This window comes from Ictidomys tridecemlineatus, chromosome 9 (genome assembly GCF_052094955.1).
Source record: "Ictidomys tridecemlineatus isolate mIctTri1 chromosome 9, mIctTri1.hap1, whole genome shotgun sequence".
NCBI lineage: Eukaryota > Metazoa > Chordata > Mammalia > Rodentia > Sciuridae > Ictidomys > Ictidomys tridecemlineatus.
Window position 1 is genome coordinate 145639325 of NC_135485.1, and position 20415 is coordinate 145659739.

Consider the following 20415-nt stretch of genomic DNA (forward strand, 5'->3'; position numbering starts at 1 on the left):
AGGCATAGAATATTTACTTTATCTATGTGGAGTTTCAGCCCCAGATTTCTTACTCCATGACACATAAAGTGCAATCTGAACAGGTCACATTAAAGACCTATTAAAGGAAACAGAAAAGTTTTCAAGACATCTGACCGTGTGAATCATTCCTTTGGTGCTCTCCAACTTGTAAGTGCTTTGTAAAGTGACAGTACCAGGATCCTAGGGTGTCCACCGAACTAGATTCCTTAAGTCTTGCTGACGAATTTCTGAATAACCCAAGACATCTAAGATAAACTTAAAAACTCACAGAAGTGCCCCGTCTCAAGAAACTATGACAACACAAAACCTCACACTTACAAAATAGCCAAAGTAGGGAGGTACTACTAATATTACAAAAAAAAAAAATTTACTTTATAAAGTGATTCACTTGTGCACTTGCTGAAACAGAACTTGCATTACAAGATTTTGACTGATACACTTTGCAGGAAACATCAAGCTTATAATTTGAGGTCACCTGCATCCAGATTCAATACCTCAAGGGAAAGAAGTAAATTGAATATATGTGAAAAAGAATCAAAGCAAGTAATAAAATCACCATAACAGTATAGGCTAATAAATGAAGGCTGCGAGAGACAGTTATTAATTAATATATTTTCTGCATTGTAGTTAACATATGTACTTTCTTCGTGCCACTTTATTTTTTCCATTAAGTATTGATATTTTGTTATATTCAGACAGGAGTACATTTCAACAGTCTTTTGCAATAAATATCATAAAATAATAGAGATTCGCATAATAAATATTCTTTACAATAAAAAAGTTTAACAAACTTTTGTCTTAAAAATAGTCAGAATTCAACTTTGTGATTTATACATAAAATATACAAAAAGCACCACAGTTTGTGGTTAAGGCAATGAAAACACAGAAAAGATTAGAATCACCCAGCTGCTAACTACCCAAGGGGCCAAAAGAAGCAACCCCGAAGGAGCCAAGACCACTCCAGGCAGCTCAGCTCTTTAACACCCAGAGACGGGCCAGCAATCAGCCTGCCACCAAGAGCCCCTGTCAGTAACAGAGATTTGGTGAAGAGCATGGGCGTGGGGCGGGGGGCGCTGAGCCCTCCAGACAGGAGGCTGCAGCAGGAATGGGGCAGGTACAGGATCTCCACGCTGTGGAGCAAACCCAAAACCATAGAAAGAGGAAACACCCGCCACAAGACACCTCTGTGAGGCAGCGCCCCACCGACGGAGGGAGGGAGCCAAGGAGCAGAGGGGCAGTGGTTAAAGGGAACTTTCACGTCATGGCAAAACTGGCTCCTCCTTCTACTCACGGTCCCCTGCTAGGACGATGGCCCTAACTGCAGACAGACTGGAGACGGGGCTTCTTCAAGCAGCCTGACAGCTGCCTCCTCCAAACCAATTTCCTCGCTCCCACCGAAGCCAGTCAAAGACAGCCTGGGCCACTGCAGTCGGGGGGGGTGTGGCCACCACTCTGGGGGGCCACTTGTAGAAGAAAAAGGCTACCCAGAAGCCCTCGGCCCTCAGCTCTTGCCATCGGTGGGAGTCCGCGCAGTCTCCGTCTCCTCTCACTGAAGATCACCCACCACAGAAACGTAACTCCATGAGTCAGACCTTGGGATGGGGAGCAGAAGGCAGGAAGCAGGGAAAACTCAAAGAAAAGAAGCTCAGCCTCCGACAGCCTCTTCCTCTACAGCCACAGCTGGAGAGCCAAGGTCCAGGAGGTGCAAGCCCCTCCATAGATCAGGAGGGCTTGCCCTGGGCCCGGGAGGTGCAGCTGTCCAGCCTACAGTAGACAGTGTTGGAGTGCTTGCACCTGCACCCTGGGCGGTGCACCCAGTCGTAACACCCCCAGCAGAGCTTCAGGCACCCCTTGGCCGGAGGGTAACAGAGCAGGCAGGGCAGGAACAGCGACATGGCTCCCATGCACAGGTACCTGGAGCAGCAGTGTGACTGTGAGCAGGAGCACGGGTGGTCTGAGCAGGAATCCCCCTCGTCGTCGTTGGAGCAGTGGTAGAAGAGGCCCTTGACCAGGCACATGCAGGTCCCGTACTCCACCATGCTCTCCGCGGAGCACAGGCACTGCCGGTTGCAGGCCAGGCAGGAGGGCAGGGTCCGGGGCGCCGTGCACTCCCCGCACTTGCACTTCCGGCACCGCTCGCAGATGAACTTGTGCTGGGCCGGGCCCTCTTTTGAGGAACCCTTCAGGTCATCCACAGTCAGTTGTTTGGGCTGGGTCCGGACCACCCTCTCGGACCTCTGAGCAGGGCCAGGCCTGGTTGGCGGGGAGCGTCCCAACAGCCCCTGCTCCGAGGAGGCGCTGCTGCTGCTGCTGCTGCTGCTGCCAGAGCTGGCTGCACTGCCAGTGCTGGTGGACCTGCTCAGAACGGGGCCCCGGGCACTGCTCGAGGATCCCGTGGGGCCCAGGTGGCTGGAGGGTCTCTGGTCGTAGCCTTTATTCACATTGACTGGTATGATTTCGTGCGTCCTCTCCTGCTTTTCTGGTCTGGGTGCTGTCCGAGGAGCGGGTCTCTTCACCACGGAAGGCCCTTCTGTGTACTCATTGCTGCCTCTGATGGCCTTGATCTGGTCAAGGGACAAAATAGCAATAGGCGGAATCTCTCTCTCATTGTCTGTCCTCTGACGGCCATCCAAAGAAGGCTGCTGGGTCACAACTAATGAAATTCCACTGCCATGCTGATTTGGGGGCTCCATGTGTGGGGACCTTGGATTGTAGCAGTCAGCGGAAACCTGGCATGCATCTGAAGTCCTAGAAAAGAAACGGAAAATTAAGGAAAAAGAGAAAATAAACGACAGGAAGCGTTTGTTGGGGGAGGGAGGTCCTGTCAAGTCACAAAGTGCCTAAACCACCTGGTAATGGTCTCCTTACACAATAATGCTGGGGTCCTGACCAGCAGCCAATTCTGAGAAGCTATGGACGCATCATAGGGGAATATAAGCAAGAGATCCCATGCCATAAAAATCAGACGTTTTTCCAGCTTTAAAAAAGCAGAATCAAGAGGAAGTAATGTCTTCCTGTTTGTGCATCCAACAAAAATTAAAATGAAATTTGCCTTGGTGAAGAAATCTGGGCACAAGCTCTGGGAGAGCTCGTGTCTTGAGAAAGCTGAGTGTCAGTTCCCTGGTGGTTTGCATAAAGGAAATGTCTACTACATCTTAAAAATCAAGGATGACATGGGTGCCCAGGCCTTTTGTTGGCTGAATGCTATTACATGCTTTAGATTAAAGGAAATTAAGGAAAGCATTTTCCAAAAAGCTCAAGCTATTCCAAACTAAAATGGAATATTGGAATAAGCGGTCATGTTTAGTAGAAACCAGAAGTCAAAGGCTACCTTATCTGTGAGGTGCACAATAAAGGATAAGAAGCACAAGAGTTCTTGGTGTGTTAACAGTCACTAACACACACACACCATTCTGTCACTATTGTAACAGAGTATTCACATCCGACTTCTTTAAAAGCTTGAACAAGAGCTCAGTCACATAAGAAGATAACTTTTATGCACAAGCCTCAGGCTTTCAAGCAGGGTGGGGAAATCCTGAGAAATTAAAATATTAGCCGAATTTCCTTTAATTTAAAAATATGTGTTTATATGAGAGGCCTTGATCTTCAAAAGCACTGCCAACTCTGAGTCATTGTGCTTCTTGTAATAAGTATACTAATATCCTGATCAAAATAGGCATTTGGGTTTCCAGGCTCACAGTGACGTATTTCTAAGTTGTAATGTAATCTTCATAAAACAAACTACCAGATACAAAAACGCTCCCATTTCCAATCAATGGCAAACTATATTTCACACATATTCTCTGTAAAGTCTACTGATGCAACCCAAATCAAGACTGAAAGGGGAAAATGCCCCAAACCCCATCTTAAGGAATAAAGCGGAACAAAGCGCCTGCACCGAGCGTCCTGGACTCTCCTCCAGGTTCACTTCTCCAGCGCCCACTACTTTTACCTTCCTGCACGCGGCGAGGAACAGTCACCACGCGGGGTCTGGTCCAGTCCTTAAGGGCTGTTAAGATCGGCTCTTACTCCGGCCCATTAGACGCACCGAGGCCCGGCCCGCCCCAGGCAAGGGGCGCTTTAAGAACCGACTGCCCGCAAGGCCCCCCGCGGCGCGACCCGCACCCCAGCGCAGGTCCCCGGGGCTGGGGCCGGGGCCGGGGCCGAGCCCACGCCGCGGGCCAAGGGCACCGGCGGGCAGGGCCGGGGCGCGGGAGGCGCCCTCGGACCGGGGACCGCGTACCTCCTCGCACTGCCCACGGCGCTGGCTTCCCACGGCTCCGCAGCGCCGGCCGTGTCCCCCGTCCCCAGACCCGCTTCCCGGGCGCGCGCCCTCTGCGCTCCTCCGCCGGCAGCGCGAATAAATAGTCGCCGCGGAGGACGGGGAGGAAAAAGTTATGAATGAAAACAAGCTCTCCAGGGGGGCGAGGCCCCCGCCTCGCGAGGCGGCCGCGGCTTTTAAAGTGGCAGCGCCCTCTCCCGCCGCGCCCGCGCCGCGCCCGGGCCGCCCAAGGCCGCGGCGCGCTCCGGGCCGCCCCGACACGCGCGGCGCCCGCTGCGGACACGGCCCTCCGCCCGCCCCGGTCCCGTCCCGACCCGCACCTGCCGCACACTCACCCAGGCCGGAGCGGCGGCGGGGGCCCTCGCCGTGCGGCCCGGCCCGGGTCCCGGTGCGGGCGGCGGGCGGCGCGGCATCAACCGCGGCGGGGAGGACGCGGGGGCATCGCCCGAGCCGCGGTGCGTCGGCCCGCCCCCGCCGCCCCGCCGAGCGCCCCCTGCGGCCCCCTTCCGGCCGCCGCGCGCGGCTCTCCCGCGACCTCTCCCGGCTCGCGTGCGCCCCGCGGCTCAGCAGCATCCACCTGAGGCTCCTCTCCTGCAGCCTCGTCCGGGAACCAGCGGAGGAAGTCCCTTCGCTCGCGCTCTCCGAGCCTCGGGAACGCGAGCTGGCGCGCGGCGGGGAGGCGTGCGCGCCGGGCGCCGCGCGGCTCCCTCCGCTCCCCGCGGGGCAGGCAGGCAGGGGCGGCTCCGGACGAGTGGATCCACGTCGCGGGCTCGGCGGGCCGAGGCCGGTGGGGGAGGGGCTCCCACCGCCTCTGGGGGGCGAAAGGAGCGAAGTTCGGGGTCCTTCTCAGGGCGAGGTGGGAGGACGTCGTCCTGGTCCCCGCGCAGGCCGAGGCGCTCCGCCGATCCCGCACGCTGGGCAGTGGGCGCCGCGTCCCGGGAGCCGCGGTCCCGGCAGGTCAGCCTCTCCTGGGCAGCGCTCACTTCCAGTCCTCCGCCCCTCCGGTTCCACGGTGAAACGCCTGCCACAGATGATCACAGAGAAACACGTCAGTCTCCCTTCTCTCCGGGCCCTGGGACGCGCCCGCGCCCGCCGCCGGCCAGCTCGCCCGCGCCCGCAGCCCAGCCATGTGCCCGCGCCCGGTGATTGACAGGCCGGCGCAGTCGCGTGTCAGCAGCGAGCCTGGGTAACATGCAGCCGTGCACGTTTTGCTGAAGTGCTTTTGCCCCTGGGAATGCCCAGGAGTTCAACCAACGTCAAGCAGCGCCTGTCAGGGACTCGGCACGCAGAAAGGAACGCAGGTTTGAACCCGGCTTCGCTCGGACTCGGTCGCCAACAATGCCTAAACAGACCCTCGTAGGGTCCAGCCCCTCTTCGGCACAAACGGCCTGTTTCACACAGCGACAGTCCCAGAGGTTAAACTTGCTGTTCGATTAAGGGGGAAGTGAAAGGGACCCTGCTTTTTCTTTTAGCGGTAGACTTTTAAGAGCGTTCAGTAGTGGGAACGCTGCCGGTGTTTTGAAATGCAGCCAGTAATCTCAGCTCTAGAGCAAGTTCAAAGAAATGTTCACTTCCTTGCAAAAACCGACATTTCTCACCTTATCTTTCCTAAAATGTCTACGAAGGAAAGGAAGGAAACAGTTCTTACCTAATGCAAAGATTGGAAATTGCTTTTCACGCACATGTACGGCGACTGCAGCTGTTCCTTATCCGGGGCAGGGAGCTGGGTCCGCTGCTATCGCTCTGCAAACCACTGTGTGCCTTACAGAGCGATCCCACTCCTGCTCCGCAGAATTTCAGCTCCTCGCGGCCACCTCCACCTCCACTCCAAGACACGCCCCCAGTGATATCATGTGTCAATCACACCAGCTGCCCGAAAACCTGGAACAGGATTTCCTCCCGTTTCCGTTGGCGCTTGGTTTGTGTTTACCAACTTGGAAACGTGAACTTATAGACTCGTGTAATAAACATCCTCTAAAAATTGGGGATTGCCTCTAAAAAATGTGCAAATAAATTTGTCGTGAAGGAACACATTCAAATTTAGCTATCAATCTCTATTTACCCATCGCTAATTTAAAAGGATTGAAGTTGAATTAGTAAATAATTGTAAAATAAGAATTTTTTTTTAATGAAAAACGCTGTATATCAAGCCATCCCTTTGGAACAACTAGAGGGAAAATGTGTATTGATATTTCAAAAATAATAATTTAAATCACAATTCCTGTCTAAATCAAAGTAAGTAAAATCTGAAGTTTCAGAAAGAAGTGCTCCTTTTGGCAAACATACCATAATCATATGTTCACCAGGGGGGAAATCTGTTGTGAGTTTTAAAATAACTGCTCTATCTTGGATTGTGATACAATATTTCCCAAAAGTCAATCACAAGAAAACAAAAATCCCAAATTCTTTCTGTTTTGTAATATATTTGTATAATTTTGAGAAAAAAAAAACTATTTTTAACTGATTTTAAAAATCAGTTAAAAGGCAATTAATTAAAATAGAAACATTTCACAGATTTAATAATTCTTAACATATCGATATGTCACTAAAAAAATATGTATGTAGGAAACTTGCTTTTTGCTTTTTTACAAACTGGGATTTTGGATATTATCAAAACCATGAAGTTCATGCTGCAGTAAAGATAACTGTAGATGAAATTTAAAGATTTTAAATTTGAGGTTTTAAAAACTTTTATAGATAAAAGCTTTTAAAACCCTAAAGCAAAGTAAAAAAGAAATATTTTCCCAAGTAGCATGTATCAGGAATAACAAAGTCCATTTGGAAAGCAAACAAAAACAAAATTCAAGAATCTAAATCATATGTAGATTTCAGTATGGATATTTCCAGTTCAAAGTAATTTTAAAAAATATCCTTTTAAGTAATTTAAAAAAAATCACTAGAAAATAATAGAACAAGAATGAGCCCATGAGCTACATAGGCACCCTTAATGCTCTGAATGGTACTAAAATAGTCTAAAAGATAAAACTGATTTTATTGTATATATTTTGCCTTTCTCATAGATTTCATCTGATTTGGGGAATTCTTGTGAATGGATTTGAAGAGTCAAATCAGAAATAAAACATCACATGAGTATCTTATTTGGTTCTTTGAAATTGTCTTCTCACCTCTCACCATAGTGAGCAACAAGTTTAAACTCTGGGACTGTCGGATGTGTGAACAGGAGGAGAGGGTGAGTTCACCAATATGATAAAATCAGCAGAGGGAGCACCAAACATTCTAATTCCATCAATCCTTCAAAAATATATTTGAAAGATTTCTATTACAGTACACTTCAAACTATATCAACCAGAGATGCATTAAAACAATTTTTGGAAAACATTTTTTAGTTGTAAATGGATCTTTTATTTTTATTTATTTATTAATGCATATGCGGTGCTGAAGATTAAACCCAGGGCCTCACACATGCCAGGCAAGTGCTCTACCACTGAGCCACAACCCAGCCCCAGCCCCAGCATTAAAACAATTTTCATGTGATTGAGTATTTTCAAATTATAATAATGAATAAAATCCATGAGATTTTATCTACAACAGTGTTTCTGTGGGTCATGTTCTATTTAGAAATCCAATATGCTGTATTAAATTGATCAATGACCCTTTGCGTCACTTGGCTCCAAAATACATCAATGTTTTTCTCTAAATATTAAATTAATATTAAATAAATAAAAAATATAAGAATAGCCTTGCCTCTTTGGATCAAGAAGACATTTAATGAAACCTGCTTCTCCTTTTGATTGCCTATGATTACATGCCTTCGTAGAAATCAACATTTTTAGTTTAAAATAGATGTTGTTCTTTATCTTGATAAAAATGGATATCTAATATATGAGATTTTTCTGGAAAGGAAAAGCAATGTAAATACCAATAGGGAAATCTTGTAATAATTTTTAGTTCACTATGTCCAAATATGTCTAAATGGAGTGGAATGGCATCTGTGAATTGTTCTTCCTGGTCACGTGGAAACAAAGTTAGCTGTCTCTTCTCATTCGACTTTTGAGTAAAAGGTGCGGGGGGAGCAAAGCCTGGTATCTCCTTGCAACTGCTAGAAATTAAAAATAAATAAATAAATAAACAGTAGGATTCCAAAAGGCTTTCCTTATTCATTTTTTTTAAAGATAGAGAGAGGGGAGAGAGAGAGAGAGAGAGAGAGAGAGAGAGAGAGAGAGAATTTTAATATTTATTTATTTATTTATTTTTTAAAGAGAGAGTGAGAGAGGAGAGAGAGAGAGAGAGAGAGAGAGAGAGAGAGAGAATTTTTTTTAATATTTATTTTTTAGTTCTCGGTGGACACAACATCTTTGTTGGTATGTGGTGCTGAGGATCGAACCCGGGCCGCACGCATGTCAGGCGAGCGCGCTACCACTTGAGCCACGTCCCCAGCTCTCCTTATTCATTTATTCATTTTATTTTCCAAAATAAAAACAGCAGCAACTCTAATGTATCCCACACTTTTGAACACTCCTCCCTTACTAATCCAATGCTTCTGTGAAGTCTTAGTCAATTGTATTGTTAGTAATGTAACTTACATTATTGCTAGTAAGATTCATTGTGTTATTATTCAGCTATAACATTTTTTGTTACTGAGAAACACAAACAGTAGTCACAGAAGTTGAGGCATTAGCACCCAACAACCCCGAGAATCAATGAAGGATGAGAAATGGGGACTGAATTTCCTTTACTTTCCTTTTAGGGCGATAGTCACTATATCATTGTACTTCCCAGGAAAAGCTGGCAAGGCCGGGCCCTGTTATTTTCAGTTTCCTTTTGTAAACAATCCTTGCAGTTGACAGAAATAGAGTAACCTATTCTGTGAATTTTCCATAAACATTCCCCTGGTCTTCGGGAGCACGTCCCCGGGGCTCTCAGCTGGTTTCAGTCTGGAAGTGGGCTACTCAGGCGACTCCCTGGCTAGGTCCCCCTGAAGGGCCGTGCCTTCTGTCAGCTCCGTCCTTCCACAGCAAACCGGGATTCTGTTTCCCTGCGAGCCTTCAGTGCAGGGAGCAGAGCACGTGGAGGGGCTCTGAAGGGTGCCCTTCCTCCTGACAGGCACAGCCTGATCCCCACTGTGTGTCAGGCTTCCACTAACAGCCCCCGTGTCAAGGCCGTGTCCGGAGACCACCTCAGCACGAACCTCTTTCCCTCCAGTGATGTTCAGATTCCCTTCTGGGCCTGGACTTGGTCTTCATGTCTGTAAGAAAAGGAGATCAGGCATCTGTCCTGCGGATCTGGATCTGAGCTGAGGGTGGAATGGCCCTTACGAGGATCACGGCGGATCTTTGATTCTGGTCAGCGAGTTACTAATCTCTCACTTCCGAAACTGTGTCCCATCCTTAGAGAATGGCACACAAGAAGCCGGGTCAATTGAAACCTGTAACTGCCCCCCAAGATAGAACAGCAAAAAAATACAGCCATGTTTTCATTAAAACATCTCCTGGGGCTTGTATTTTCATCTGTATTTCCTATGGAAATAACCTATGCCAAAAACTACAGTTTATCCTTTGTTTATGAAAAAAAGAAAAAGGATATTGAGGAGACAATCTCAGCAGGCCCTTCTTTAAGAATACCTAATAGTGAAAAAGAAAACAAACAAATCTCACCCAAAGAGACTTTTTACACTTAAGAGTTTTCCGTAATTCGTGATTTTCTTGAGGTATTTAAGTAATACCATTTATAAAAGCATTCTGCGGTCTATAATAACGGAGGGTACCCGTACCGAAGATGGGAGGGGTGGCAAGACTCGCTGGGGATCGCTGGGGATCAGCTCACGGGCAGTACACAGGTGGCAACAAGAGTGCCAGAACAGGGCCAGTCAATGCGCTTCCTCGCTAGGGGACCCCCACTCGGGTCTCTGAGCTGTTTTCTCATCAATTACCTGAAGTTGGTGATCCTAACTATTTCCCCAGTCCAGTGCTCCTGAGGGACCAAGCCTGCTCAAGTGCCTCGCGGAGGCTTTAAGGATCTTCTTAATGATCAGTGACCATTGTCCTGAAGCACACTGTCCAGTGAGGTCGACTCTCAGTCCCCCCACCCCCGGGAGCTTCCTTCCTGAATAAAGGGCTTCCTTGCTTTATCATGTTTCCAAGTTAAATTGACTTCATTTTTGTTTTTCTAAGCCTGAGACCTCTTGGGCTTTAATGTGTTGTCCTATGGGTGTGTGTGTGTGTGTGTGTGTGTGTGTGTGTGTGTGTGTACGCGCGCGCGCACACATGTGACAGGAGGTGGGAGCAGCTGTCTACTAATAATTTCAGATGAAGCCACCTGATGGGTCTTGGCCACCTTAACATTTACCTGCAACTTTTCACTGTGAACATTTTGATTCCAGATAAGATAAAAGTCATTGTAAAAAAAAAAAAAAAAAACTTTTACAAAATTTGTAAACTGTGACCATTAAAAGTTAAAAAAAAGCAAATATGTATTTTAAAAGTGACTGCATAACATTTAAAATGTTGAAAATAAATTTAAAAGTAGTACACAGATGGTGCTCCTGCACATTTTCAAAAAGCATATTTATTGCTCTTTTTTATAACCTCCAAGAATCTCAGTTTTGATCCTCTTTAAAGATGTCAGTTTTGAGGCAAAACTACCAAAGTATCACATGAATCTTAAAGTTTTTGTATTAATTTTTTAATCGATGGCAGAAAGATGTTATTTCCTATAGCCAATGCAATTAACAAGGAAAACCCTGTGAAGCGCCACCTATTGTTGAGAATGAGTCACTTCAAATTTCAATCCAAATGGGGAGAATGAGCCTTCTAGGAGTCAAGGTTCATGTCTGTCCGTCCTTTCCTGCACTCTTTCTTCTGATTCACAGCACACCACATGAGGGGTGCGCATCTTCACTAACATGGGGGAAATGCAGTATGCACCTCGGTTGCTTTTTGAAGAATCTAAGTTACATTTTTGATGGAGATGACTTTTGACTATCACCTGAGAACTGGTACATCTGTAGAGGTGCTTTCCCACCCAATATAGTTATCAGAAAAGGTAAGATGCGTTGCAATTGAATAAATCTTTCTTTAAAATCTTTGTGTTGTAAATATTATCTAGGCTTACATCACATTCTTTTGGGAAAAAACTTAATAACTTTAATATTGTGTATTGCTGTGTGGGATACTGTGGGTATTGTCGATAATGCCAGTCCTGGAAAGATGTCTCCTTTGAGAAGATGGACTTGGGTTTTATTGACCTGTCAGTCCATAGAAGCCGGGTGTACTGAGTGCTAGGGTGCTTAGGCTGAGTAGCAATGTGGGAACCTGTTGACACATAAATAACAAAACCGATATTTTTTCTATTGGTTACTACTAATCTGACGGAAAGTCTTTGCAAACCAAGAGGTTTAAAATCATCAGCAAGGGCAGAATCACCGGGGGAACGTACGACTTCTGGGAGCCCTGCTTTAAAGGACGTGGTTTAAATTGGTGTCCGTTTGTTTAGGAACCTGTTTTGCATTTTCTAAGTTGCGTGTTTACTGCATGAAGTGAAGTGGCCAGCCGTACAGAGGAGGACACGGAGGAGGGCAGCGAAGGACAGGGCAAAGCTTAGGCGCCCAGAACAGCAGGAGGCCGTCCACTTTGGGTTTTCCCCTTGGCTGCTCTTGCGAATCTCTTGCCCTCCTTGAATTTGAAAACGGACACTGTAAAGCAGACACGCTGCAACTCGCCCCTAACTCAGAGTCTTAAATTCATCTGCCAATGATCCACTCACCTCTTCCTGGTGGCTTGGGTTTTGCTCTCCAGTGCCGGACTGAGCCCAGGCCTTGCGGATGCTGAGTGTGGCCCTGGCCGCCCCCTCACGTCCACAGCCCCTGGTCAACAAACGCTTACCAAGCCTCTGTGTCACTCCTTCCTGGAGCTGGAGAGCAGGAGGGAGGCACAGACGGCACGTCCTCTGCAGCAGTCGCAGGTGACACCAAGTACCGTTGGGGAGGAACCAGTGCTGGCCTGGTGGCCAGGGGCCTCCCTGAGGAGGTGAGGTTTGGACAGAGCGGACACCTACATGTCAAGTGTAGGAGAACAAGTCAGCAGAAGTGGCAAGCCCAGGCCCTGGGGAGCAGCGAGGAGCCAGCGGTGGAAAGGGCAGAGGCCGGAGGGGAGGCTGAGGCCGTTCCATTCAGACCCTGGAGCCCACGGGAGCCCAGAGGGTGTTCTGAAGTCACAGGAGAGCTGTGGCTGGCGGGTTCCTGTGTGAAACATTAGAAGATGTGCCAGGCCAAATGTGAAAAAGCAGTTGTAGGGAGAATTAGCAGAGAGGGGAATCATTATTTGTTAGGACAGAATATAAATTGTATATGGCTACAAAATGTAAGGTATACTGTGGTAGGAAGAAGAATTTGGGCCCTGTTCTAGAATATCTTGGCTTCACAGACTAGGAAGAGACCAAGGCAGCCCGCTCCAGCGGACGGCAGGAGGGCCGAGGACCAGGTGGCCTCCGCCCCACCAGGGCACACTCTGCTTGAGCACTGGTGTGACGGAAAGGAAGGTTTCTCTGTGGAATCACAGTTGTCACCGCTGGGTAAGTCAGCTAAGGACAGACTGCAGACAGTGTCAATGCCACATGGAGGGTCTGGGCTCCATCCAAGGACAGTGAAGCTCTAGTGCAGAGGAGCTGGCCGGAGAAGGCCCTTCCCTGCAGACTCGCCTGGTCCTGCCATCGCTACAGGAGCAGGCTGGAGCGGGGGCACTGGCTTGGGGGTCAGAGCAGTGTGTGAGGGCAGGCAGGAGGCTCTGGTGCAGGCGGGGCAGCAGTGGAAAAGGAGATGGCCAGCTACGGAACCGTGGACGGTGATTGCATGTCCCTTCAGCAAATGGCACAATGACAGAGGGCTGAAGTCGTGCCCGCAGGCTGGCAACAAACCTTGAAGACTGGGCCACCTCATTTGGTCAGTTGCACCGAGGACACTGGCCTTGGGAAGAAACCAGTCACATAAGACTTCAACACAGAAGTTAGAGAATTTACTCGGTAGCATGGATCTGCCGGAAACGGGGACTCCGCTCACCAGAACAGCTAGAGACGTCCACCTGTTCCCTTCAGTTCAGCGGGGGAGGAAACAGGAGGAAGAAGACATTTTCAGGGAGATAATGATCCTAAGAGGTCACTAACATTTACAAGGAACAGAACGTTCAATGTATTATGCTGCTATATCATATATATGTATGTTCCATTGGAGTGCTAATCAGTTAGGGCATCAAAATGATTACTGAAAAATTCTCCAAGTCAGGAGAATGTGTAGACACTAGAAAATCTGAATCTATGAAAGAACTCAAATACGACATTTTCAGACAGTTGAGACCGAATACTTATATGGCAAGTAACTGGGAGATGTTATTGATTTAAAAAAAACTTAAACTTCACAATTCATTGTCAAGTTGTAGGTGGTAAATGAACCATGGACTTTATTCTCTTACAAGATCATTCTGGTCCTTATACCCATGTAACAAACAGGCATGGACTGTGTAAGGCCCTGTGGGTGGTACTGTGCGTGGTCCTGTGTATGGTGCTCTGGTACTGTGAGTGGTCCTCTGGTACTGTGCATGGTCCTGTGAGTGGTACTGTGCATGGTCCTGTGGGTGGTACTGTGAGTGGTCCTCTGGTACTGTGCATGGTCCTGTGAGTGGTACTGTGCATGGTCCTGTGGGTGGTACTGTGAGTGGTCCTCTGGTACTGTGCATGGTCCTATGAGTGATACTGTGCACGGTCCTGTGGGTGGTACTGTGCATGATCCTGTGAGTGGTCCTCTGGCACTGTATAGGGTTCTGTGGGTGGTAGTGTGCATGGTCCTATGAATGGTACTGTGCACAGTCCTTTGGGTAGTACTGTGCATGGTCCCGTGTGTACCAGGGTCACAAAGACGTAAACCAACTCCCTAGCAAGCCGCGGGCAGTCATGTCTGGGTCACAGAACTCTACTCTGCACTTGGGTGGATGAAGTTGGTGGACTGGACAGAGAGAGGAACACACTGGTCCCAGCTGGGGATTGTGGAGAGAATAAGGCTGTCATTTTGTGTCATGGAAGCTGCAGAGCCATGCAGAGAAGGTGGCAGACCTTTGGCTGCCCACTGGCCCTGCTCAGCCCTGCCGGTGACAAGCTGCCACACCCACACTGGCCACCAGCTGGAAGAAGTCACCTGTGGACAGAGAGGCTTTGCTGAGGACCTAAGGAAGTGTGAGTGGGGTCAATGGCAAAGTGGTGGCAGCAGTCAAACCCGGTGTGTCGTCACCTAGATGGCCACGACTCCCTAGAAGGGAAACGCACCTTGAAGGCGGGCCACCCAGAGCGCCAGGCGCAGTGCTGAGGGTGGGCCAGGGTGCTCTTGGCCACCTCAGGACCAAGCTGGGTAGAGAAGCTGAGTTCGGGCCACAGAGTCAAAGAGAAACTCTGGACGTGGAGAAGTTTCAGGAACCCTAATGAATTCATTTGCTTCTATTTTCCTTGTCAGGTGTACTCAAAAGTGGAGAATGATAAAAGCCACACATAAGCCAGCATTAAACAGCCATCTCGAGAAGCGGAACGCTGTGGCGGGGAAGCACCGTGGTGAATGAGCAGCACTTTGAGTTCATCAAAAGCGTCGGTGGGTTTCCCAACAACAGCTGAAACGCATATCCTGCCTCAAGTCGTCCTTACGTCCCACGGGGAAGCCGCAGTCGCCCATCAACACCAGGAAGAACCGGCTCGTGTGCACTGGGCGACAGTAAGAGCCCACCACCCCTGACCGCTGGACGGAGCCTCTGCGGAAGGACAGGCAAGCCCAGATTCAAGATGTGCGTGAAAGCGTGCATTTCGGAATCTGAGGATGACGGCAGCTAACCCTTCCTCCTTCACCTTCCCTCTCACCTTTTGTACCAAATATGCACCAAGAGGTCGCGTCATATGCCCAAGACTACTCAGCTGGCAGGAGACAGACTCAGGATTGAGCCCCGGCACGTGAGGTCGAGGAAGCTGCTTGACAGAAAGAGGTGAGCAGAGAAGGGTAACTGGGTTGCAGTTTCCGAACACCCACCAGGGGACAGCTGGGGACTCTGCGGTGGCACGTCTCAGGGTGGCACAGTCGCAGCACCGTTTCTTTGTTGGATTCATGAGATTCCCTCCTCTTTTTACCATCTTTGCTCGAGGTGACCTGCCTCAGTCTCCACTCCTTACAACCAACAGTCTGATAAATATAAGCATCAAAGAATACACCTCAATCTTAAATTCCCCAGACCCAATTTCAAGAAGACAAAGGACAGGTTTCCAGGGCTCAGGCTCTCAGTTCTGACATCAGGATTTAGGGGCTGATCTGCACTGTCTTTCCAGATACACCTCCCCCCACCTTTGCTGGAAGCCGTGGTGACCTTGGGAAGGGCACCTTCTCCTGCCAAAGGCACGGCTGGGCTTCGCTGCCCTGGTTCTTCATCTGCCCCTCCTCTACCTCGCCCATCTCCGGCATTTTCATGGAATTCCGCTTGGGAGGCAGAGCACAAGTACAGCCCACACCTTGGTGTGTGTCCTCCTTGGCCAGGGCTCCTGGTGCCCTGTGTGTGTGTGTGTGTGTGTGTGTGTGTGTGTGTGTGTGTCTTAGCTTTTTTGCTGCTGTGACTAAAGGATCTGATCAGAACAATTTTAAAGGAGGAAAAGTTTATTTGAGGCTCACGGTTTCCGAGGTCTTAGTTAACAGAAGGCCGGCTCCACTCCCCTGGGCTCCAGGTGAGGCAGACACCAGGGTGCGAGAGTGTGGCAGAGGGAAGCCGCTCACATGGCCATCAGGAATCAGAGACCCCACTCACCAGATACAAATATACATCCACAGCCTCACCCGCAGCGAGTCACCTCCTCCGGCCACACCCCGCCTGCCTCGGGCCACCACTCAGTTAATCCCACCAGGGATCTGTCCACTGATTAGGTTAAGGTATGGCCCAATCCTTTCTCTTCCAAACCTTCTGGCATTGTCTCACACCTGAGCTTTTGGGGGACGGACACCTCACATCCAAACCATAACGGTTGTTAGCAGCTGAAGGCTGTGCTGGGAAACTCTGTCCCCAGCCCTTAAAACACACACACACACACACACACACACAGCCCAGGGTGATAACCAGATACAGGAAGTACGGTCCCCAGGAGGTACGAAATCAGAAATCAGGAGAGCACCTGTGTGTAAGAGTGCTTCAGCTAACTCACCTGCAGCCTCGCACCCTGTGACCCAGGAGCCAGAGAGCCTGAAGACAACAAACCAGCAGGCTGGCATCAGGAGCTGCCTCACCTTCTTCCTACGTGGCACCAGCAGATGCGTGAGAAGCCTGCTCTTCCTGAGTAAGGCCCTTCCTGTGCCACACCACTGGCAGAGTCTTTGCCAAGATGTGACCAAGGAACCAAAGCATTCAGCATCCCGGAATCAGAGCTCTCCTCTCCCGACTTGAACTGCCTGTGTGCTTGGCAGGCACAACTGTGTCAGGCCTTCGGAGCCACCGCGGTGGCCTGGGAATGCTGTGCACTGTAGTGAACATGTGCTTCCAGCCCCCATGGACACTGAGTGGTCAAGGACTGGCCAAGGCAAATGCTAGGAAGAACCAGGAGAAAGCAAGCACCAGGGACGTGTTCAAGTGGCTGCCGGGTCTACTTTTCAACGTGCCTTTGCATCTGACTCAAACGTTGATTTTATACAGAAAACCTCACTGGCGCCTGCAGGTGAGGCCAGAGTGTCCGTGCCCAGGAATGATGGCTTCGTGCTCTGCTGAGGAAGTGGGGAAGGGAACAGAAAGGCAGGAAGAGGCCGGGAAGGGCCCCCGACTGGTGGAAAGCCCCTTGGTGATTACTGCAGAGCCAGGCACGGCGCCCCCACTGGAACTGCAGCGACCCGTGAGCCCGAGGCAGGAGGATCGTAAGTTGAAGGCCACGCTCAAAACAAAAGATCTGGGGGTGTACCTCAATGGTAAAGCACCCCTGGGTTCCATCCCTAGTACCAGAAAAAAATGCAGTCTTATGCCTTATGCGCTACATATTAAAACTAAAGACCCACAAAGAGTAAAATTAAATTCAGGGCCATGAATTTCCCCTACTTTTTAAATAGTCATTCTGGGCGATGCCTTGTGTTTTAAACTAAGAACCACACACACCAGATTGGAGTTATTACAAGTTCCGAGACGGGTTCTGAATTGGGATTAATGAGATGTCAGAAGCCACGCAGGGAACTCAATGCTGGGCTAGGACTTTATTAATGAGTGGTGGCCTGCACCCAACAGCAGTGCCCTGGAGCCCAGGAACAGTGAGGACCACAAACATGCCCACCCGCACCCTGGCTCCTCAGAGGGAATCCACAGAACTGCCCCCGGAGCAGCAGGGCGGACGGCTGTTGCAGGTCTGGGCTCAGAAGATACTTGTCTCTCCAACATCTTGCAGTTCTGCTACACTGTTTCTGGTTACTGAGCCGTTACTACAGAACACTAGGTACCAACAAAATTATTTTTCCATAAAAACAAGTTATGCATTTCATCTTTGCTAAGTTCTAAGAGAGATGAGGCACACCCCCCCTTTTCCATTTAGGACAGTCTAGCCTGCGATCTGTCATTCAGTTCACCATTACCTACCGTCACTGTTACACGATGCAGCTTGATGGTGTCATTTTATATTTCAGGAAGACTAATATGCTCAGTCCAATCCTATTAAGCAAGATGTCGAAGCATCACATTTTACTATCAAAACAGGCATAAAAATCTAGTCTTCATTGATATGAAAGTTTAGGAAAAAACCACAGTGACTGAGGTCTGGTCTTGCTGTCTGTCCAGGTGGGTGGGTGTTCTTTCTTTCAAGGTGGAGAGACTGTACTTTACCCCTAGAGGGGCCACACAGTATTCATAAATGACAGTCTCTTGTACAAGAGAATGGCTTAGCTTTCCCCCTACGGTCAGCTTCTTTCCTTGATAAGTGAGGCACCAGTGTACTTTCTAAACATTTAAAAACATGTCTGACTTTGATTTTCTCAAGATGGACTGGAGACCTCACCATAGAAGCCAAGCCTATGAAGCTTCTAGAGCAAAACACGGAGCACCCACATGATCTTGATGAAGCAGCGTCTTAGAGAAGCTGTAAGGCACGAAGGATTTCACTTCCTCACAGCCGCCTGGTAACACTGCGGCGGGTAAAGGCCAGGCACGGGTGGGGGGCTGGTGGAAATGCCCACATGTGACTTGGGGCTCGGGTCCAGAGTACCTCAACAACACTAAGTCCACAGTGAGGCTTCAGGTGGATAAGAGACTTCTCACATCACCAATGGGGTCACAGTAGCCATACGCTCATCAATAGCTGCTTGGCATCATTTGTCCGTGGCAGCAAAGGAACACCCCAGAGAGGCCATTCTGCAATGACTAGAACGGCTGAAATTGTAGAAGACTGAGGACCAAATGGTGCCAAGGGAGCGGAGCCACCAGAAGTTCACGTAAAGCACCACTCACTCTGTGGAGACCAAAGCCAGGGCCACGGAGATGCCCAAATCTGCAATGCCCAGGTCCCTGGTGAAAGGGGTTCAGCATGTGCCTGTCCCCAGGCACATCCTTGCATAGACTCTGAACCACCTCTAGGTGACTTGCGATGCCTGTGAATGAAATGTGACCTAAATAGACCGGCGGGCGACATTGTTTAGGAAATAACGACAAAAGAAAGGTCTGCACGTGTGCAGTACAGACATGATTTTCTTTTAAGCCTTATCTTCTACCCATAATTGGTTGAGTTCCCAGACACAGAACCCATGGACACACAAGCCCACAGCACCTAGCTAGGAAATGGGAGGACGGGAGGCCCCTCTGAGGAGCAGTCACATCCACACAGTTAAACCCAGCCCTCACCCAGGGGTCTTCCTGGTGGACCAAGAAGGTAAAGACACATCCACAAAATGATTCCACACGATCGTTTAGAACAACGTTACCCATGACAGCCTCGACCTGGGAATGTCGAACGTCCATCCACAGAGACCATAAATGAATCCTGGGGTGTCTCACCAAGGCCAGAGAATGGACCCCTGATACACTTCAGGATGGAGCAAACTCACCAACAATGTAAACAAAACAGACCAAAGGCTCTCGTACTGGGAGACTCCACTGTTCATGAAGTTCAAGATCAGGCAAAACTAGTTCCTAAGAATAAAAATTGAAATAGTGATGCCAAGATAGGGACTGGCCAGAAAGGGGCGCAGAGACGGCCTGGGATTAAGGAAACCCTCTACCTGCTGATTAGGTGGCAGTCAATGTGACTTTACTTATCAAAACTCAGTGAGCTGCACATTGGAGATCCTGTATGTCACTGTGTATAAGTCTTCCCTCAAGAAAAAGAGCAGGAGCCTAACTTCTCTCCTACACCTTAACCCAACATTTACCGAGTTTCTACTATGTGCAAAACCCTATGTGGTGACCTAGGGCACAAAGACAAATAGTAACAAGACAGTTTCCCCAACTTTAAGGAGTTTAAAGTGCAGGAAGGAGAATTTACAGTCTGGTGAAGAGAGACAAGCCTTTCCCCTGTGAGCGGCAGGTGTGTAGGAGAGGAAGGGAGTTCCAGCTCAGAGGAGAGCCTCGCTCCAGGAGGGCTCCCGGAGAAGTGGCTCAGGACCTGGTCTTGAGAGAGGAGGAGGAAGGCAAAGTCACAGGGACACACCATGCGTTTCACTGGGTCATAAAGAAGAGTGACATTACGGTGTCGGCTGTCCCTGGGCGGAACTGGAGCACACTGTGCTAAGTGAATTAGGCCAGACCCAGAAGGTCAAGGGTTGAATGTTTTCTCTCACACTCAGAAGGCAGAGAGGAAAAATAAAGAGCGGGGTGGGGCCAGAATCCCAGGAGCACAGAAGGGAGAGCAGTGGAGCAGAGGAAGGGGAGAGGAGGAGGGGCTGGCCGGAAGAGGGGGAACGTGGGATTCACACAAGCCTGTGGTCTCACCTTCCACCCTTCCCAGCGGCTTCGCCTTCATGTCTGGTCACTTTTTATGTATATTCATGATGCACTATTTTAAAAACCTACAAATGGCTGGAGATACAGAAAATCGTGTCTGCACAGCAGAGGGAGGGGGGAGGGAAAGGGGAGCGGAGCGCATTCCACTCCAGGTCGCAGACCACGTCACCGTGGACCCCAGCAGTG

General features: G+C 49.3%; 2 protein-coding genes across 6 annotated transcripts; one reads left to right on the forward strand and one right to left on the reverse strand.

Annotated features, from left to right (window-relative positions):
* Positions 1–613: 613 nt before the first annotated feature.
* Positions 614–6086, reverse strand: Spry1 (sprouty RTK signaling antagonist 1). Of its 5 annotated transcripts, none has more exons than XM_040293322.2 (2): positions 5952–6086; positions 614–2769 (listed from the first exon to the last, which is right to left on the reverse strand). In XM_040293322.2, the coding sequence occupies exon 2, from the start codon at positions 2712–2714 to the stop codon at positions 1743–1745; it is 972 nt and encodes a 323-aa protein (XP_040149256.2). In that variant the 5' UTR covers positions 2715–2769; positions 5952–6086; the 3' UTR covers positions 614–1742. The 5 variants fall into 5 exon arrangements, with proteins under 5 accessions (XP_040149256.2, XP_077878269.1, XP_077878267.1 ...); XM_078022143.1 differs by lacking the exon at positions 5952–6086 and adding an exon at positions 4881–5012; XM_078022141.1 differs by lacking the exon at positions 5952–6086 and adding an exon at positions 4639–4763.
* LOC120892613 (uncharacterized) lies at positions 4415–8409 on the forward strand. The gene is made up of 2 exons (XM_078022140.1): positions 4415–6538; positions 7324–8409. The coding sequence occupies exon 1, from the start codon at positions 4419–4421 to the stop codon at positions 5451–5453; it is 1035 nt and encodes a 344-aa protein (XP_077878266.1). The 5' UTR covers positions 4415–4418; the 3' UTR covers positions 5454–6538; positions 7324–8409.
* Positions 8410–20415: the final 12006 nt, after the last annotated feature.

Coding starts and splice junctions, on each gene's coding strand:
- LOC120892613 (XM_078022140.1), top strand. CDS start 4,419: ATGAATGAAAACAAGCTCTCCAGGGGGGCGAGGCCCCCGCCTCGCGAG.
- Spry1 (XM_040293322.2), bottom strand. CDS start 2,714: ATGGAGCCCCCAAATCAGCATGGCAGTGGAATTTCATTAGTTGTGACC.